At 52.8% G+C, this 19,111-nt stretch overlaps 2 protein-coding genes across 6 annotated transcripts in view; one reads left to right on the plus strand and one right to left on the minus strand.

Moving 5' to 3' along the window:
- Window positions 1-12,489, plus strand: part of SPEN (spen family transcriptional repressor) — a 101,759-nt gene extending 89,270 nt beyond the window's left edge. For all 3 annotated transcript variants that reach the window (XM_066375166.1, XM_066375167.1, XM_066375168.1), the window contains 5 exons: window positions 1,745-9,983; window positions 10,323-10,835; window positions 10,968-11,162; window positions 11,497-11,655; window positions 12,085-12,489. In XM_066375166.1, the coding sequence (XP_066231263.1) occupies window positions 1,745-9,983; window positions 10,323-10,835; window positions 10,968-11,162; window positions 11,497-11,655; window positions 12,085-12,216 (9,238 nt within the window). In that variant the 3' untranslated portion in view covers window positions 12,217-12,489. The remainder of the gene's footprint in view (window positions 1-1,744; window positions 9,984-10,322; window positions 10,836-10,967; window positions 11,163-11,496; window positions 11,656-12,084) is intronic.
- A 249-nt stretch (window positions 12,490-12,738) lies between these two features.
- ZBTB17 (zinc finger and BTB domain containing 17) overlaps window positions 12,739-19,111 on the minus strand; it is a 31,553-nt gene continuing 25,180 nt past the window's right edge. For 2 of the 3 annotated variants that reach the window (XM_066375169.1, XM_066375170.1), the window contains 12 exons: window positions 18,719-18,859; window positions 18,294-18,419; window positions 17,481-17,716; window positions 17,256-17,398; window positions 16,871-17,171; window positions 16,406-16,493; window positions 16,201-16,317; window positions 15,992-16,112; window positions 15,625-15,755; window positions 15,108-15,317; window positions 14,913-15,002; window positions 12,739-14,830 (listed from right to left, as the gene is read on the minus strand). In XM_066375169.1, coding sequence (XP_066231266.1) covers window positions 14,547-14,830; window positions 14,913-15,002; window positions 15,108-15,317; window positions 15,625-15,755; window positions 15,992-16,112; window positions 16,201-16,317; window positions 16,406-16,493; window positions 16,871-17,171; window positions 17,256-17,398; window positions 17,481-17,716; window positions 18,294-18,419; window positions 18,719-18,859 — 1,988 coding nt within the window. In that variant the 3' untranslated portion in view covers window positions 12,739-14,546. The remainder of the gene's footprint in view (window positions 14,831-14,912; window positions 15,003-15,107; window positions 15,318-15,624; window positions 15,756-15,991; window positions 16,113-16,200; window positions 16,318-16,405; window positions 16,494-16,870; window positions 17,172-17,255; window positions 17,399-17,480; window positions 17,717-18,293; window positions 18,420-18,718; window positions 18,860-19,111) is intronic. The other variant, XR_010750193.1, reaches the window with a different exon arrangement.

Here is a 19,111-nt window from a genome sequence, read left to right on the forward strand (position 1 = left end):
TCCTTTTTATTGCCTCTTCTTGCCACTTCATTTTTATTTAAATCATAGAAGGTATATATTTCTTTGAATCATTTCCATGTAGAGTATTGTATAGTGGTCACTAAGTAACTTGGGAGGTTTGTAAATGAAAATTTGTTCCCCACAGTCAAATTTTCAAAAACTCAATCTTAATTTTTGACTAGGTGATAGGATTCTACATTCCATAATGTCAAAATTCAACAGTTCTCCAGAAAGTTAGTCTTGATACAAGGCTTTTCCTTTTCAGTCATGTGTGAGTGTGAGTGTGAGTGTGTGTGTGTGTGTGTGTGTGTGTGTGTGTGTGTGTGTGAGAGAGAGAGAGAGAGAGAATGCGCACACATACATATGCAAGAGAATATGTCTGCAGAGAGAGAAAAGTTGTCAATGCTAGTCCTCTAAGTAGTAGTTTAAAGTTATTGTTAATACTTTAAGTGCTCACAGGAATTGTTAACATAACTGAGTAGAAAATGTTTGTGGTCTAGTGCTACCTAAGACATTAAAATTAAAAGTCTATTAAGATCCTTTGTGCATCCATTAAATGTTTTTGAAAGAACAGTGTCTTATGAGGGTTGGATAATATTGTGTGGATGTTAATTTTTATATATTACTACTTAAGTTCACTCATTTTACTGATCTGGCTCTGTTCTTTGGTTCTTATTCATGGTTATTATCCCTGTTGAATGCAGTTTATCTCACAAAATAGGAAACAGGAGAGCGTGGAACTTGCCCCATTTGGTTTCAGATGGCAGTGCTTTATGGAAAATCAGAAGTCAAGAAAAGTAGTACAGAGAGCGAGAATGCCTCAGAACTTCAGGGTCTTTGCTTTTTCATAGAGAGGAAGGAAGTCATCCCTCTGAATGGATGAAAAAAATGTTTACTTCTAAATGATAGTTCAGCTCAGGAATGCAAATTATGACCTATTTGCATAAGGGCTTATAGTTTTTAAGTAGTATTTCATTTATTCTCTCAAATACTATGTCAGGAACATAGTGTATTTTTCCCTCAAGGTATGTTAGTAATATCTTTTGGCAGAAAAGTAATTATGAAAGATTTAGAAATGTTGGGATATATTCTTTAATACTAGTGCTTATTGTAGGTCACAGTACCCAATGCTAAAGGAGAAAGGGTTGGACCACTGTTATCCAGTGGAAACACAATGTAAGCTACATCTGTGGTCTTAAATTTTCTAGTATCACATTAAAAAGTAAGAAAAATTGAAATTAATTTTATTTAACTCAGTATATCTAAAATATTTCAATATAATTAAAGAAATTATTAAAATATCTTTTTATTTTTTTAAACTAAATCTGCCAAATCCAGTGTGTATTTTACACTCACATGTCAACTCAGGCTAGCCAGACTTCAGGTTCTCAGTAGCCATGTGTGGCTAGTGCCTACAGTATTGGACAGTACAGGTCTGACTAATGACTAAATAATGGCAAATGTTTTTATTATTTCTTTTGAAAAGGTTTTATTTATTGACTTTAGAGAGTAGAGAAAGAGAAGTGGAAGAGGAGCAGGAAGCATCAACTCATAGTTGCTTCTCATATGTTAAGCCCAGGGCCTTGAACTGGTGACCTTAGCACTCCAGGTCCATCCACTGTGCCACCACAGGTCAGGAGGCAAAGATTATTAGAAGCAGGACTTTATAATCTTATATGTATGATTTAATGTGTACATGATGAGGAAACAAAAGATCTAATGTATTTTTTTGCTTTTTTGGCAGAGAGGAACGAAGGGGATCTTATGACTATAGCCAAGATCGTACATATTACGAGAATGTTCGTACTCCAGGCACATACGCTGAGGATTCCAGACGGGACTATCCAGCTCGAGGGAGAGAATTTTATTCAGAATGGGAAACTTATCAAGGAGACTATTATGAATCTCGATATTACGATGATCCTCGGGAATACAGAGATTACAGAAGCGATCCTTATGAACAAGATATTCGGGAATACAGTTATAGGCAGCGGGAACGAGAAAGAGATCGCGAACGATTTGACTCTGACCGAGACAGAGACCATGAGAGGAGGCCAATTGAACGCAGTCAGAGTCCGGTGCACTTGAGACGCCCACAGACTCCTGGAACATCTCCCTCACAGTCCGAGAGATTACCAAGTGATTCTGAGAGGAGGATTTATAGCCGGTCCTCGGACAGGAGTGGAAGTTGTAGCTCACTTTCCCCTCCAAGATATGATAAACTTGACAAATCTCGTTTGGAACGCTATACAAAAAACGAAAAGACAGATAAAGAACGAACTTTTGATCTTGAGAGAGTGGAAAGAGAGAGACGCTTAATAAGGAAGGAGAAAGTGGAAAAGGACAAAACTGACAAGCAGAAACGAAAAGGAAAAGTTCATTCCCCTAGTTCTCAGTCTTCAGAAACAGACCAAGAAAATGAAAAAGAACAGAGCCCTGAAAAATCAAGGAGTTCTATTAAACTGAGCAGAGAGAAAGCTGACAAGGAAGGAATAGCAAAAAACCGCTTAGAACTCATGCCTTGCGTGGTTTTGACTCGAGTGAAAGAAAAAGAGGGGAAGGTGATTGAGCACACTCCTTCGGAAAAGCCGAAAGCCAAGCTTGATAATGACACTGTTAAGTCTTCTGCCCTAGATCAGAAACTTCAAGTCTCTCACATGGAGCCTGCAAAATCGGACCTGTCTAAACTGGAATCTGTCAGAATGAAGGTGCCAAAAGAAAAGGCACTTTCAAGTCATGTAGAAGTGGTGGATAAGGAAGGAAGGTTTAAGCCCAGGAAGCACCTCAAACTAGATCTGTCTGCTGACGGGATAAGCTCTGTGGACCTGGAGAAGCTGGAAGCGAGGAAAAGGCGTTTTGCAGATCCCAATTTGAAAGCAGAAAGGCAGAAATCAGAAGTCAAGAAAAGTAGTCCGGAGATGGAGGATGCGCGGGTGCTTTTAAAAAAGCAGCCTGACATACCATCTCGAGATGTCATTCTCCTGAGGGAAGGAGAGCCCGAAAGAAAGCCTGTGAGGAAAGAGATTTTTAAAAGAGACTCGAAAAAGATCAAACTAGACAGACTTAATGCTGTTCCCAGCCCCAAAGATAGTCAGGAGCTGGCCAGTGTTTCTGTTGGGACTGGCTCCAGACCCATCTCAGACCTGCAAGCAAGGCTGGGAGAACCAGTAGGTGAATCTGTAGAAAATCAAGAAATCCACTCGAAAAAACCCACTTCCTCAAAACCACAGCTCAAGCAGCTCCAGCTATTAGATGAGCAAGGGCCAGAGAGAGAGGATAATACTAGGAAAAACTATTGCAGTCTTCGTGATGAAGCACTTGAATGTAAATCAGGCCAAGAGAAACCACATTCAATAAATACTGAAGAAAAAATTGGCATTGATATTGATCACACGCAGAGTTACCGAAAACAAATGGAGCAGAGTCGTAGAAAACAGCAGATGGAGATGGAAATAGCCAAGTCTGAGAAGTTTGGCAGTCCTAAAAAAGATGTGGATGACTATGAAAGACGTAGTCTTGTTCATGAGGTAGGTAAGCCTCCTCAAGATGTCACCGATGACTCTCCTCCCAGCAAAAAGAAAAGGATGGATCACGTTGATTTTGATATCTGCACCAAAAGAGAGAGGAATTACAGAAGTTCACGCCAAATCAGTGAAGATTCTGAAAGGGCTGGCTGTTCTCCCAGTATTCGACACGTTTCCTTCCATGAGGAAGACGACCCCATCGGCTCTCCTAAGCTGGTGTCAGTGAAGGGGTCTCCCAAAGTAGATGGAAAGGGTCTCTCTTATTCTAACGTAACAGTTAGAGAAGAATCCTTAAAATTTAATCCTTATGATTCCAGCAAGAGAGAACAGATGGCAGACATGGCCAAAATAAAGCTATCTGTCTTGAATTCTGAAGATGAACTAAATCGGTGGGACTCTCAAATGAAGCAAGATGCCAGCAGATTTGATGTGAGTTTTCCAAACAGCATAATTAAGAGAGACAGCCTTCGAAAGAGGTCTGTACGTGACTTGGAACCTGGGGAGGTACCTTCTGATTCTGATGAAGATGGTGAACATAAATCTCACTCACCCAGAGCATCTGCATTATTTGAAAGTTCTCGATTATCTTTTTTATTGAGGGACAGAGAAGACAAACTCCGTGAGAGAGATGAAAGACTCTCCAGTTCTTTAGAAAGGAACAAATTTTATTCTTTTGCATTGGATAAGACAATCACCCCAGACACTAAGGCTTTGCTTGAAAGAGCTAAATCCCTTTCTTCATCTCGGGAAGAAAATTGGTCTTTTCTTGATTGGGACTCTCGGTTTGCTAATTTTCGAAACAATAAAGATAAAGAAAAGGTTGACTCTGCTCCAAGACCTATTCCCTCCTGGTACATGAAAAAGAAGAAAATTCGGACTGATTCAGAAGGAAAAATGGACGATAAAAAAGATGATCATAAAGAAGAGGAACAGGAAAGGCAAGAATTATTTGCTTCGCGTTTTCTACACAGCTCAATCTTTGAACAAGATTCCAAGCGCTTGCAGCACCTAGAGAGAAAAGATGAGGAATCTGACTTTGTTTCTGGTAGGTTATATGGGAGACAGACATCTGATGGAGTGACCAGCACAACTGATTTGGTTCAAGAGCCAGTAGTTCTTTTCCATAGCAGATTTGTGGAACTCACACGAATGCAACAGAAAGAAAAAGAAAAAGACCAAAAACCCAAAGAGGTTGAGAAACAGGAAGATACAGAGGATCATCCCAAGACCCCAGAATCTGCTTCTGAGAATAAAGAATCAGAACTGAAAACCCCGTCTTCAGTTGGTCCTCCTAGTGTCACAGTTGTAACTCCAGAGTCAGCGTCGTCATCACTAGAGAAGACAGCTGGTGATAAAACAGGGGAGGTGCCTTCGGTGAGGGAAGAGAAGACCGGGGAGCCAGCCTCTGTCTCAGAAGAGGCAAAACCTGTGTCAGAACCGGCTCCCATTGCTGTGGAACAACCTGAACAAGCAGACTTGGCCCCAGGAGCGGACGCTGACAAAGATGCTGGCGAGACTCCTGCAGTGGTTGGAGAAAGTTCATCAGTTGACCAGCTGCCTTATTTGGATGCCAAGCCTCCCACTCCTGGGGCTTCATTTGCCCATGTAGAGCCCAGTGGAGACCCAGAACCTAACAGTACGCAGCCACATTCGAAACCAACCCAGAAACCTAAGGAAGCTGATGAGCCCAAAGTGGAAAAGCCAGACCCAGCTGGTAGTATTGAACCCATTGCAAATCAGAAAGCTGAAGTTGTTCCTGAGGTTCAGCCTAAAGCTTCCGAAGATGTAGAGGTTGATCCTCCAGTTGCTACAAAAGATAAAAAGCCAAACAAAAGTAAACGTTCCAAGACCCCCATCCAGGCAGCTGCAGCAAGCATGGTGGAGAAGCCTGTCACCAGGAAGAGTGAGAGGATAGACCGGGAAAAACTCAAGCGGTCCAGTTCTCCTCGGGGAGAAACCCAGAAGCTCTTAGAGTTGAAGATGGAGGCCGAGAAGATTACAAGGACCGCTTCTAAAAACTCGGCCACAGATACTGAACACCCGGAGCCAAGTTTGCCCCTCAGCCGAACAAGGCGCCGGAATGTAAGAAGTGTCTATGCAACCATGGGTGACCACGAAAGCCGCTCTCCAGTTAAGGAGCCTGTCGAGCAGCCACGAGTGACCAGAAAGAGAGTGGAGCGGGAGCTCCAGGAGGCAGCGGCGGTCCCCGCCACCCCCAGGAGGGGGAGGCCTCCAAAAACGCGCCGTCGAGCCGAAGAAGATGAGGAGATGGAGGCAAAGGAACCGGTCGAAACACTGAAACCCGCTGAGGGCTGGAGGTCTCCACGGTCCCAAAAATCAGTAGCTTCTGGTGGTCCACAAGGGAAAAGGGGAAAAAATGAACCTAAAGTTGATGCTGAACGTCCTGCAGCCACCACTGAGACGAGTCCTCAAGTAAATGTGAAAGAAAACACAAAATCTAAGACTGATAAAGAAGAACCAGGAAGTGAACAGAAACGTGACAAAAAAGAAACGGGCACAGACAAAAATCCACCTGAAACCTCCCCAGTTGAAGTGGTAGAGAAGAAACCAGCCCCTGAAAAAAACTCCAAGTCAAAGAGAGGAAGATCTCGAAACCTGAGGTCAGCAGTGGACAAATCTGCCAATGTGAAAACAGCGAATGCCAGTGTCAGTCCCACTGTGGCCGAGGGCCCTGCGGGGCTGGCTGAGGAGAAGGAAGCGGGAATTGTGGCAGTCTCTCCTGAGAAGGGCAGGAGTCCCCCACACGAGGCTCTGTCCTCCCAGGTGAGCAGTGATCCGGCTGGTCCAGAGAAAGAGCCAGAGAAGGAAGATCGGCCTGCCTCTGAGCTGGGCCCAGAAGCCAAGCAGCTAGCCAAGCAGATGGAGCTAGAGCAGGCTGTGGAGAACATCGCAAAGCTCACTGAAACCTCTGCCTCTGCGGCTTTCAAGGCGACAGCCACAGATGCACCAGGTGGCCTCTCCGCAGAGGACAGAAACAAGCCCGCGCATCAGGCGAGTGAAACAGAACTGGCTGCAGCCATTGGCTCCATCATCAATGACATTTCTGGGGAGCCAGAACACTTCCCAGCACCGACACCTTACCCCGCAGAATCTCAGACAGACCAGCAGCCTCGTTCTCAGGAGTTGCAGACCCCTGAGGAGGGGATGGAGCCTGAGACTGACGAGGCTGTGTCTGGCATCTTGGAGACTGAGTCTACTACTGAATCTTCTGGGCCACCAGCCAGTGCTCCTAACCCCTCAGCAGGCCCAGCAGATACCAAGGAAGCTGGAGGGAACAGCAGGGAAACCTCCCACCCAGTGCCAGAGGCCAAGGGATCGAAAGAAGCTGAAGTCTCGCTCCCTCGAAAAGACAAAGGGCGCCAGAAAACAACTCGATCGCGTCGAAAACGGAATACAGGCAAAAAAACGGGGGCTGCTGCAGAGACCCGTGTTTCAGAACCCAGCCAAGTTCAAAGCAATAGTCCTGCCACAAAGGAGGGGACACCAGTACAACCCTTAGAAACTCCCCAGGAAGAAAAGCAGAGTGAAAAGCCCCAGACCACTCCTCCAGAGACATGTCCTTCTGACCCAAGCGAGACTCCATCCACGGAAAACTTACCCCAAGAAAGCAGTGTTGAAGAAAAGACTCCAACCAAAACAACTGTGCTCCCAGATCCTCCCACTCCCTCCCAGCCAGCATTGATGGACAGTGAGCCCCAAGCCAGGTTCAAAGTGCATTCCATTATTGAAAGCGATCCAGTGACCCCTCCCAGTGATTCGAGCATTCCCATTCCCACAATTCCTTCTGTAACTGCAGCAAAGCTCCCACCTCTCGTGACCTCTGGGAGTGTCCCGCACCAGAGTCCCCCCCCTAAGGTAACAGAGTGGATCACGAGGCAGGAGGAGCCTCGGGCTCAGTCTGCCCCATCGCCAGCTCTTCCCCCAGACACAAAAGCCTCTGACGTTGATACCAGCTCCAGTACACTGAGAAAGATTCTCATGGACCCCAAATACGTTTCTGCCACAGGCATCACTTCCACAAGTGTCACAGCCGCCATTGCGGAGCCTGTCAGTGCCGCCCCTTGTCTGCATGAGCCACCACCCCCTCCCGTCGAATCTAAAAAACCTCTTCCAGAAGAAAATCCAGCAACTCCAGTAGCTAATGCCTCTGACACACAGGCCTCAGAGGTTCCAGTGGCCACTGACAAGGAAAAGGTGGCTCCAGTCATTGCTCCTAAAATCACTTCTGTTATTAGCCGGATGCCTGTCAGCATTGATTTGGAGAATCCGCAAAAGATAACTTTGGCAAAACCAGCTCCTCAAACCCTGACTGGCCTGGTGAGTGCCCTGACCGGCCTAGTGAATGTCTCCTTGGTCCCAGTGAACGCACTGACTGGCCCAGTGAATGCCCTGCAAGGCCCCGTGAAGGGCTCGGTGACGACGCTGAAAGGTTTGGTGAACACTCCTGCTGGCTCCGTCAACGTCCTCAAGGGGCCAGTGAATGTTCTGACAGGGCCAGTGAATGTTCTCACCACTCCGGTGAATGCCACTGTGGGCACAGTGAACACCGCCACAGGTGTGGTGAATGCCACCACGGGCGTGGTGAATGCCGCCACGGGTGTAGTAAATGCCGCCACGGGCGCCGTGAGCACTACAGCAGGTGCCGTGAGCGCTACAGCGGGTGCCGTGACAGTCACAGCGAGTACTGTGACTGCCGCATCTAGCGGTGTGACTGCTACAACAGGTGCAGTGACTGTGGCAGGTGCAGTGATTGCACCACCAGCAAAGTGCAAGCAGAGATCAGGCACTAATGAAAACAGTCGGTTCCACCCAGGGTCTATGTCTGTGATTGATGAGCGTCCGGCAGACTCGGGCTCTGGAGCCGGGCTGCGTGTGAACACTTCCGAAGGGGTTGTGCTCCTGAGCTATTCCGGGCAGAAGACAGAAGGCCCACAGCGGATCAGCGCCAAGATCAGCCAGATCCCCCCAGCGAGTGCCATGGACATTGAATTTCAGCAGTCAGTGTCCAAGTCCCAGGTTAAACCAGATTCTGTCACACCGGCTCAGCCACCTCCCAAAGGGCCCCAAGCTTCTTCAGGCTATGCGAATGTGGCCACTCATTCCACTCTGGTGCTAACTGCCCAGACGTATAATGCATCTCCAGTGATCTCATCTGTTAAAGCCGACCGCCCGTCCTTGGAGAAGCCTGAGCCCATTCACCTCTCTGTGTCCACACCTGTCACCCAGGGTGGCACAGTGAAGGTTCTCACCCAGGGCATAAACACACCCCCAGTGCTGGTTCACAACCAGTTGGTCCTCACCCCAAGCATAGTCACCACTAATAAAAAGCTTGCCGACCCCGTCACTCTCAAAATAGAGACCAAGGTCCTTCAGCCGGCTAACCTGGGGTCTACTCTCACTCCCCACCACCCTTCTGCTCTGCCCAGCAAACTGCCTGCAGAAGTAAACCATGTCACCTCAGGGCCCAGCACCCCAACAGATCGAACTGTCTCCCATCTGGCAGCCACAAAGCCAGATGCACATTCTCCGCGACCCAGTGGGCCTGCTCCAGCTCCGTTCCCAAGGGCCTGCCACCCCAGCAGCACCACGTCCCCTGCGCTCTCCACCAATGCCACAGTCATGCTGGCTGCAGGCATCCCAGTGCCTCAGTTCATCTCCAGCATCCATCCAGAGCAGTCGGTCATCATGCCACCCCACAGCATCACCCAGACGGTGTCCCTTAGCCACCTGTCCCAGGGTGAAGTGAGGATGAACACACCCACACTACCCAGCATCACCTACAGCATCCGGCCAGAGACCCTTCATTCTCCTCGGGCCCCTCTGCAGCCCCAGCAAATAGAGGTCAGGGCTCCACAGCGGGCTGGCACACCCCAGCCAGCCACAGCTGGTGTGCCCGCCCTGGCCTCCCAGCACCCTCCAGAGGAAGAAGTACATTATCACCTTCCTGTTGCTCGAGCCGCAGCCCCTGTGCAATCGGAAGTGCTGGTCATGCAGTCCGAGTACCGACTACACCCGTATAGTGTACCCCGGGACGTGAGGATTATGGTGCATCCCCATGTGACAGCAGTCAGCGAGCAGCCCCGGGCGGCAGACGGCATAGTGAAGGTGCCAGCAGCCAGCAAGGCCCCTCAGCAGCCAGGAAAAGAAGCTGCCAAGACGACAGATGCCAAAGCAGCCCCTGCATCTGCCCCTGCCCCTCACAGTGAGGCCCGGATCCTCACAGTCACCCCCAGCAACCAGCTTCAGGGGCTGCCTCTGAGTCCGCCTGTGGTGGTGACCCACGGGGTGCAGATTGTGCACTCCAGTGGCGGGGAGCTCTTTCAGGAGTACAGATACGGGGACATCCGTGCCTACCACAGCCCGGCTCAGCTCGCACACACGCAGTTTCCCGCCACCACCTCCATTGGCCTGCCCTCCCGGACCAAGGCTCCCACGCAGGTGAGAGCACCACATAGGAGCCTCCTGGTGCAAATGGTGATTGAGGTGCCAGGGTGGTTCCTCTCTTCATGGGTTTAAACAGATGCTTCTTAAAATTTAGGATGAAGGGATCACAACACAGTACAGAGTGCTTAGGGACATGGGAAGGAACTCTTTGTGGGAACAGGTGGATTGGTGTCTTCTGCCTGCATGGATGGAGAGGGAGGGAACAGGTCACTTCCTCTTACCAGAACCCTCAATCCTAAATGCCCAGGAGCATCACCAACTGTTTAAAGCCCCCTTTGTGGATGTTGTGCATAACAGACTGACTCTGTCCCTTTTTCCCCCGCTCAATTCCAGGGTCCCCCTCCTGAAGGTGAGCCCTTGCAGCCTAGTCAGCCTGCACAGTCTGCACAGCCTACCCAGCAGCCCATGCCATCCACACAGCCTGTCCAGCCCCCGCAGCCCTGCCAGCCTTCACCACTCAGCCAGCCAGGCCAGCCACTGGGCAGCAAGATGCCTCAGGTTTCCCAGGAGGCGAAGGGGACCCAGACAGGAGTAGAGCAGCCTCGCATCCCAGCCATACCTGCAAACAGACCAGCTGAGCCTCATGTCCAGGTTCAGAGGACCCAAGCAGAAACCAGCCAGATCTCCTATCCCTCCCCTGTGTCTGTCTCCATGAAGCCTGACCTCCCAGGCCCTCTCCCTGCTCAGGCTGCCCCAAAGCAGCCTTTGTTTGTCCCCACCACCTCAGGCCCTAGCACCCCTCCAGGACTGGCTCTGCTGCACACTGAAGCCCAGCCCTCTCCCAAACAAGATTCTTCTCCACATTTGACTTCCCAGAGGCCTGTGGATATGGTCCAGCTTTTGAAGGTAAGCTTTGTGCTGTGTTAAAATGTCCTAATATCTTCACTTAGCCCAGCAAGCTGCCCGCCTAGAGCCATGTCCGGCATGGCTCTGCTTTCCCCTCGTGAGCTCACTTCCTGTTTGTTTCTCCATGAGCAGAAGTACCCCATCGTGTGGCAGGGCCTCTTGGCCCTCAAGAACGACACAGCTGCCGTGCAGCTCCACTTTGTCTCTGGCAACAACGTTCTGGCCCATCGCTCTCTGCCCCTCTCTGAAGGAGGTCCCCCCCTGAGGATCGCCCAGAGGATGCGGCTGGAGGCCTCCCAGCTGGAAGGGGTTACCCGAAGGATGACGGTAAGACAAGGCCCAGGTCAGCAACTGCCCCACCCAGGGATAGAACGTGTGGGTGGCCCCCAGCTGCCTGTCTCCCTGACTTGTCATGGGGTGCAGAAATGGCATTCTTACAGTGGGTGATGCAGAGCATTTTCTGTCTCCTCTGGGGGTGTAAAATGCCTCTAGACATAAAAACAGGCTTTATTTTTTTCTCTTAATGAATTGGAGGGTGGACTTGAAGGTCATTTCAGAAGTGGGGGCTTTTGTGGATATAGGAGCCAAATCCCTGGGTTGGACAGGCCTCTGTGTGTTTTGTGAGGAGGCCTCTGATCACTGACGGCTGCCTTTGTCCCAGGCGGAGACAGATTACTGTCTGCTGCTGGCTCTGCCCTGTGGCCGTGACCAAGAGGATGTCGTGAGCCAGACCGAGTCCCTCAAGGCTGCCTTCATCACCTACCTGCAGGCAAAGCAGGCGGCAGGGATCATCAATGTTCCCAACCCTGGCTCCAATCAGGTCAGCCCATGCCCAGTGTCATTCCGTGGTGCACACACAGGTGGGGTGGGGTGGGGTGGGGTGGGGTGGTCAGGTGGCATGGGCTACCAGTGCCAGCTAGAGCAGTTCAGGAGTTTCTCAGGAGGTGGGCAAAGGGCATTCTGGATAGAGGCAACAAGCAGAGTATATGGGTAGTGCTCCCACTGCCCATTCTGGAGACAATCAAGGTTTTTCTTTAGCTTAATGATTCGGAAGAAGTTCATAGGAAGTTAGTTCACATTAGTTTTCTGACACCTAGCTTTCTTCTGGTGGACGAAGTCATGGAGACATTAAGCTGGTTGTGAAACTGACTCAACCTGGTTCTCTGCATCAGGCCTCTTGTTGGAATGCAGTGGGGTGGGTGATATGAAGACGGGGAGTCCCACTTATCACTCTTGTCCCCTTCCTCAGCCCGCCTATGTGCTGCAGATCTTCCCACCCTGCGAGTTCTCTGAGAGTCACCTGTCCCGTCTGGCCCCCGACCTTCTCGCTAGCATCTCCAACATTTCTCCCCACCTCATGATTGTCATTGCCTCTGTGTGAGCCACTGAATGGTCAGTCACCACTCGGTGTTTCCCGAGGCTCTGCAGCAAAAAACAAACACAGGACAACCCAGCCAAGTGGAGGAAGAAGCTGCCGAAGGGGACAGACTCCACTGCCAGACGGCCAGCCTCGCCCTCCTGCCTGCCCGCCGGCTCAGGCGGACAGACCCCTCTGGGCAGTGGTGCTGCTATATGTATGTTTACATGACATTTAGCCCAAGGACAGACCACCAACCGATGGACTTGCAGACACCTTGGGGCTGGGTTTCTCTCTCCTCTTTTTGGAGAAAAGGAACAGGGCAGTGGAATTAATTTTTTTTGTTTTTGTTTTTAAGAAACAAGAAAACAGAACTGCCTTTGCACTAAATTAGTGACTTGGACTCTTGCATAGTGAATTCAGGCTGTGGACACTCTGGATGTCTCGGTGTACATGAACACACATCAGACTCGAAAGCAGGACTTCAAACTTCTGCTGAAACCTTGGGGTCAAGGAACATTTCATGGAGTTGTTTTGCCCCCACCCTTCCCTTCCCCTTGCTAATTTGGCTGTCACCGTTCTTAATCCTGCCACCACCATCTCTGATTCACCCAGGATGTACAGCTTACAATCGAAAAACAGCAAACAGAAGGATTTTCTTTCTTGGTGGGATATGCAGAACTTGGGATGTGTGTATATATAAATATATAATATATATAAATATATATAATACTGACTTAAAATCAAATTCCCCTGACATACATTTTTTTTAATCTGTGCCAAAAATGTGTTTTCAGAGAAAATCTTATTTTCATACTCAAACTTTGTATTGTCACTCATTTGTATAAGTGCGCTTCGTAACAGCACGGGCCCTGCCCCCGCGGTCTGGAAGTGTCACCCACACAAAGACTACAGAAAGACTGGCTTCCCTCTTCCTATGTGACCTTGACCTCTCCCCACAACTTCCTAACACTTATTAATTTATGAAACTGTTTTTCTCAGCGCAGTTTTGTTTTGTGTGTCCATTGGATTACAAACTTTATTAAAAAATACAAAACATGTCAAGTGTGGATGTGATTGTCACTTGGGTGGGAGGACCAAGTAAGCATTCTTGGCTTATAGGAATGGCTAGCCCTCATTCCACTTTTGCTTTCTTCCAGTCTAAAGAGACCTATTTCCTTTCTGCCACTTTCCTGCCCAAGGATCAATTTATCTTATATAAAAAAAAGCTTTGTCACAGACTGAACTTGAACCATTTTTTCAATGCCGTGGTGGAGTAAACATCTGTGACACTTCAAGGTTCTGATAATATGAAGGCACTACAGGTAAAACATCCATACAAACGCAGGAACATCTTGAGTGAGCTGTTGTCCTCTGGGTGTGGAGCAGGGCTGCCCTGCGGCAGTTCCTGACAGGATGGCCAGGCCTCCCCTGCAGCTGGAAGGGCACTATAGGCGGAGAAACTGGGCAGGGATGGGAACACAGGAGCTGCACAGGTGGTGGGCTCACTGCAGCATCCATGGTGCTCCTCCAAAACAGACCAGTACTTCTGGTGCAAGGCGCTACCATCTCTGAGTAAGGGCTTACAGCTGCTGGAGACAAACTGAAGGGAAAGGGGGCAGAGACAGCATCTCGTTTCCCTGCTGCTGCTCCTAGTTAAGCAGTGCTGTGTCTACCTCCCCATCCAAGTTGGCTGCTCACTGATCCTCCACCCTCACCTGCTGCGAGAGACTCCAGTGGTTCGGGGCGAGTAAATGTCCCCTAAAGACAGCACTGGCTTGGCCATGATCCTTGGGCCACAGTTACTGTGAAAATGTGGAGCCCTACTTCCTAAACCCAACAGAACTGGGCCCAGGGCCTGGTTCTCTCTGCCTACCTTGCTGCTCTGGTTGAATGGCGCCTGAGCTGGGCTCTCTGCATTGCCCGGATCCTCGTGAGCAGTGTGGCCAGCCCTGCTGACCCAGCTTTCAACCCCCAGGCATAGGGGGAGCAGGGTCACAGCTGGGCTCCATGGCAGAGAGAGGGTCCCCAAGAACAGGTGGAAAGCCTCCATGGAGGGTACCAGATGAGTACAGGACACAGAGCCACGCTCTGGCCCCAAGAGTGTTGCTACCTGTGCCCCAACTGAGGCAAAGTAGCTGGCTTGCTTCTAAACAGGGCTCCTGTCCCATTCTGCAAAGGGATGGCCTGCTTTCCCAAGAAGCCCCTGGGTGGGGCAGCCCTTTGCAGGGTCAGCCACAGCTGCCAGCTCCCTACCCCACCCTCACAGGGAGCTGTAGGCAGCATTAGAAAATAATCAAATTTATTCTCTCTAGACCGGCCACCCATCCTTAAATAGGAGGAGGGATGCCTGCTCATTTGGCAGGGGGTGGACATTCTGGGGCTGTGGGGGGCGTCTCTGCCAGAGCAGGCTGGCCATCGGCCCCGTCCCGAGGGCGGAACACCAGTTCCCCAGCTTGTAACACCTGGCCAGCCGGCCACGTGCCACCTGGCCCGTACTGCTGGTAGAAGTCCGTGTCTGTCTGGAACATGACCAAGGCCTGGGCTGTGTGGATCCGTACGTGCTGGGCCAGGCTGTTGGCATCCAGGAACTTGTCCCCACAGGAGTCACAAGCATAGAGAATATGGGTGTTGGGGTCTGCGGGAGGTGGGGGCCAAAGTCAGGATGGGAAGGTCTCTTGGGGTCCACAAACTTCCACACCCTGGGCAGTCCCTCTCACCTTCTTCCTGCACTTGCTTCACAGCTTTGCTGATCTCAGCTTTCAGTACTTCTGTCTCATCCGCGGTCACTGCAGCCCCCACTGGTACCACTGTGGGCGGAACCAGCAGGGGCTAAGGCCAGAGGCACCTACCCTTTCACTGTCATCCAAGAGGCAAGCGGCCCACGACTGCCCTCTGCTGCCCACAGCCCGCACCTGTGAGCTGAGTGACGGCTGTTGCCGCCAGTGCCTCAGTGGCCAGCGTAACCATGTCGTCCACAGTGACCACGCTGACCTCACCACCCTCCTCTGGCTCCAGGATTTTGATGCCTGCCTTGCCCTGGTGCACGGTCTTCACATGGGAACGAAGGTTGTCTACCCGGTTGAAGCCGCGACCGCACTTGTCACACAGATAAGGCTTCTCTCCTGAGGGGGGAGGCAAGGTTCTCTCCTGCCATTGGGGGAGGCGGGACCTCAGTGGCCTCCAGCTTCCCCGGCAGCCCTGTCTTTGCCAGTAGGAAGGGCCCTGGGCAGCCACTAGAGCTGCTCAGAAGCCTCCAGTGGCCCCTGCACCTTCTAGAAGCTCTAAGAAAATGGGATCCTCACTTGAACTGCCTTCAAAGGCACCTGTTGCAAGTGCCAGCACCCAAGGCTGCCATCTGGGGGTACCTCCTCCCCCCCCCACCAAGAGCAGGGTGGGGCACAGGCCAGATGGGCAGGTGGGCACACTCACCAGTGTGAATGATGATGTGCTTGGACAGGTCCCCCACGTTCACGAAGGCCTTGCTGCACACGCTGCACTTGTGGGGGCGGATGTTGTCATGGTGGCGAATGTGATTGGCCAACTGGCTGGACTGGACGAATCTGCAGGGCAGCAGAGGGAGGGGCTCTCACTGAACTGCCCCAGCTGGGCGGGGCAACTGGGCTGGACCTCCTGCCTCTGCTGGACTAGACAGGAACCTTCGGGCCAACACCTGGGCTCAGCCAGCAGCCGCTCTAGTTCCCAACTGAGCCCTAGTTTGTTTTCTGAACACCTTCACGGTGCAGAGAATAGGGACCTCACAGCGCCCCGGGCACAGGTGGGGCCGGTGGGGCAGGACCTCTTGCCGCAGCGCTCACAGACGTAGGGCTTCTCCCCGGTGTGCTGGCGCACGTGGGCGATGAGGGAGCTGGCCTGGGTGAAGGCTTTGCCGCACATCACGCACTGGCACGGCTTTTCACCTGGAGATGGGGCAAGAGGCTGTGTTGGCACCTACCTACTGTTCCTCCTCCCCATGTGTCTGCCCAGGCCGCCGGCTCGCTCACCCACCCGTGTGGATGCGGACGTGCCGCTGCAGGGCGCCGGGGTCCGCGAACTGCCGCTGGCAGTGGACACACACGTAGGGCTTCTCCCCGCTGTGGATCCGGAGGTGCCGCTTCAGGTTCCCTGTGGGGACCGACAAAGGGCTGGCGTGGGGCACTGCGAGGCGGCTGCGGCGTGGAGGGCGTTGGGCAGCCAGGCAGCCTGGCCCTACCTGACGTGGTGAACTGCTTCCCACACTCTCGGCACTTGAGGGGCCCGTCCGCAATGTGGATCTTCAGGTGGGCCTTCAGGTTCCCCACCTGTGCCAGACAGGGCTCAGCAGGGCCACCCCACATGGCCTGGCCCAGGCCCCTGCCTCAGCGGTCCGGGTCCTCCCGGGGGCCTGTGGACGGCTCCATCTTTGCTCAAGGCCAGCACCATGTGGAAAGTTCCAGACCCCAGCAGTGAGAGGGAGGCCACCTCCCCCGGGGTTCCTTCTGTTTCGAACCCCACCCTACTTCGCCTGCCTCGCCACTTTCCTTGGCAGAGCTCTGTCCCTGGGGAGCGTCCTGGGCTACCCTGCCCCCTACTTCTCCCACTGAGCCCATGGCCTCGAGGGCTCCCTCAGCCCAGGGCCCCGCCCTGCCCCGCCCGCCAGCGTACAGGGCCTGGACGCCGCTAGGCAATGCCCACACACCTGGTTGAACTTCTTGTCGCAGTGCGGGCACTTGTGCTCCTTGTCAGTGTCGTGAGTCTCCAGGTGGCGCATCTTGGAGGTGGGGTCGGAGAATGAGCGGCCGCAGTGGCCACACTGGTAGGGCTTCTCACCGCTGTGCACCAGCTGGTGCCGCTTCAGGTTGCCGGATGTGGTGAAGAGCTTGCCGCAGTCCTCGCAGCGGTAGCGCGCCTCACCCGAGTGCCGCTTCTTGTGCAGGTTCAGCAGGCTGATGAGCCGGTAGCTCTTGCCGCACTCCTCGCAGCCATATGGCTTCAGCGGGCTGGCGGTCAGAAGAGAGAGGTGGGGTCGCGGGAGTCCCGCTAGGGCTGGGCCCGTGGGGACGAGGGGCGGCAGGGCACCGCACCTGTGCGTCTTCTCATGGGCCTTGCAGGCGGCTGGGTCAGAGAAGGCCTTGCTGCACTCCCGGCACGAGAAGGGCTTCTCACCCGTGTGGATGCGGATGTGCCGCTTGAAGTTTCCCGTGTGCGTGAACTCCTTCCCACAGTCCTGCAGGGGGTGGGGAGCAAGCGTGAGGGGGTGCTGGGAGGGAGGATGGGGCTGGGCAGGTGGCCAGTGCCCCCCGGCCCACCTCGCATTTGTGGATGACAGAGCCATAGGCTTTGGACTCAGTGCGGTCGCCATAGGTGCCCACACGCAGACCCCGGGCCTCTGCGCTCAGCTCCTGGCCCGAGTCTGTGCTGGCCGACTCCTCGCTCTCCTCGGGGGCATCTCCCTTGTCCAGCGGAGGCCCCTCTTCCTTGACTTCAGCAGGCACGGTGTCCTCTCGCTCCTCTTCTCCTTTTCTGGCTGGCTCCACCTGCATGTCTGCGATGAGGAGGACAGGCACTGAGGCGCCAGGGAGGGCAGAAGGGACCTCCAAAGGGACAAATGTCAGGAGGCTGACCCGGCACCTGACCATGTCAGGTCTGCAGCTCTCTTATCTCCACACATGCTCTTCTCTGTGTGGGCACCTCACAGAGCCCAGCAATGTCTGGGCACCACCAATAAATGGCCCCAGAACTGGCCCAGGCAGTAGCACCAGTGGAGCTGCAGGCCAGGACACTTGCCGCCTGGAGGACGCAGGCTGGCCTCTGTGCGGGGGTCCCTGGCGGGTTGCATGGTAGGAAGGGTGCTGTTGGCCAACAAGTCCTGGGGGGTGCCATGGACCATAAGGGTTCCCGTGGTGCTGGCACTGGGCACAGACCCCGTGACACTCTGTTCTAAGGGGAGCACAGCCAGGGTGCACGACCGAGAAACGGACGTCCCATTCAAGAGTAAGAAAAGATGTTGGCCCAAAGCTGAAGTGTGGGTGGCTCAGTCGCAGGTAGAGGTAGAGGGACGGGGGGGGGGGGGGGATTGGGGGATGCGTGAGGGAGGGCCGGCGCTGGCTGGGTGGCAGTACCTTGCTCTGAGCTCTCTGACAAGGCAGCGTCGGCCTCTGCAGCAGCCATACCACTGGTGGGGTCAGGCTTGGGCTCTACCGGAGGTGGCTCCCGGGGGGCATCAGCCTTCTCCGTCTGCTCTGCACCTGGGGTGGGAGGTGGGGACACTAGAGGCTGGGCTGAGACTCTGTCTAGGGGCTGGATGGCTCTCCTGGACCACACCCCCTCAGTAGTAGCTGTGGCTCAGAGGGTGGGGGCAAGGGCAGAGCCATCCAAGCTCAAGCCGCTTGGAACAGACACCCCAGAACAACAGTGGATCCTTCTGGGTAACCTGAGCTCAAGGAGAGCTGCCCTATCTCCCAGCCCAAGGACCTCCCAAGGAAGCCCCCCTCTGCACTGGGACCCAGGGGGTAGTGGGACAGCTGGCCTTAGCGTCACAGCTCACCACTGGCTGCACTCTCAGCCTGACCACCTCGCTCCTCCTTGGGCTCCCTGCCTGGGCTCACGGGCGGACTGCCTCTGGCAGGGTCCAGTGCACTCAGCGTGGTGGCAGCAGCCTTCTCCTCTTTGGCTCTCCTGTCCCCTCCTGGAGATGGAACAGGATAGACCTGCTGTTTCCCACCACTGGGAGGGGTGAGTTTGACCAGAATTTGCTAGCTTCTCTGGATCCTCCCTGGGGGTATATCTAAATAGTGGCTTCTTGGTCTGTTCATTCAACACATTATTCACAGGGCACCTATTCTGTACCAGGCTGCTGGCAGGCCTGGGAATACCTGAGTCATGACTGCTGCTCCCGTGGGGCTCACAGACTGGCCAGGGGACAGACCTCACACATGAA

Source organism: Saccopteryx leptura, chromosome 3, assembly GCF_036850995.1.
Source record: "Saccopteryx leptura isolate mSacLep1 chromosome 3, mSacLep1_pri_phased_curated, whole genome shotgun sequence".
Lineage (NCBI taxonomy): Eukaryota > Metazoa > Chordata > Mammalia > Chiroptera > Emballonuridae > Saccopteryx > Saccopteryx leptura.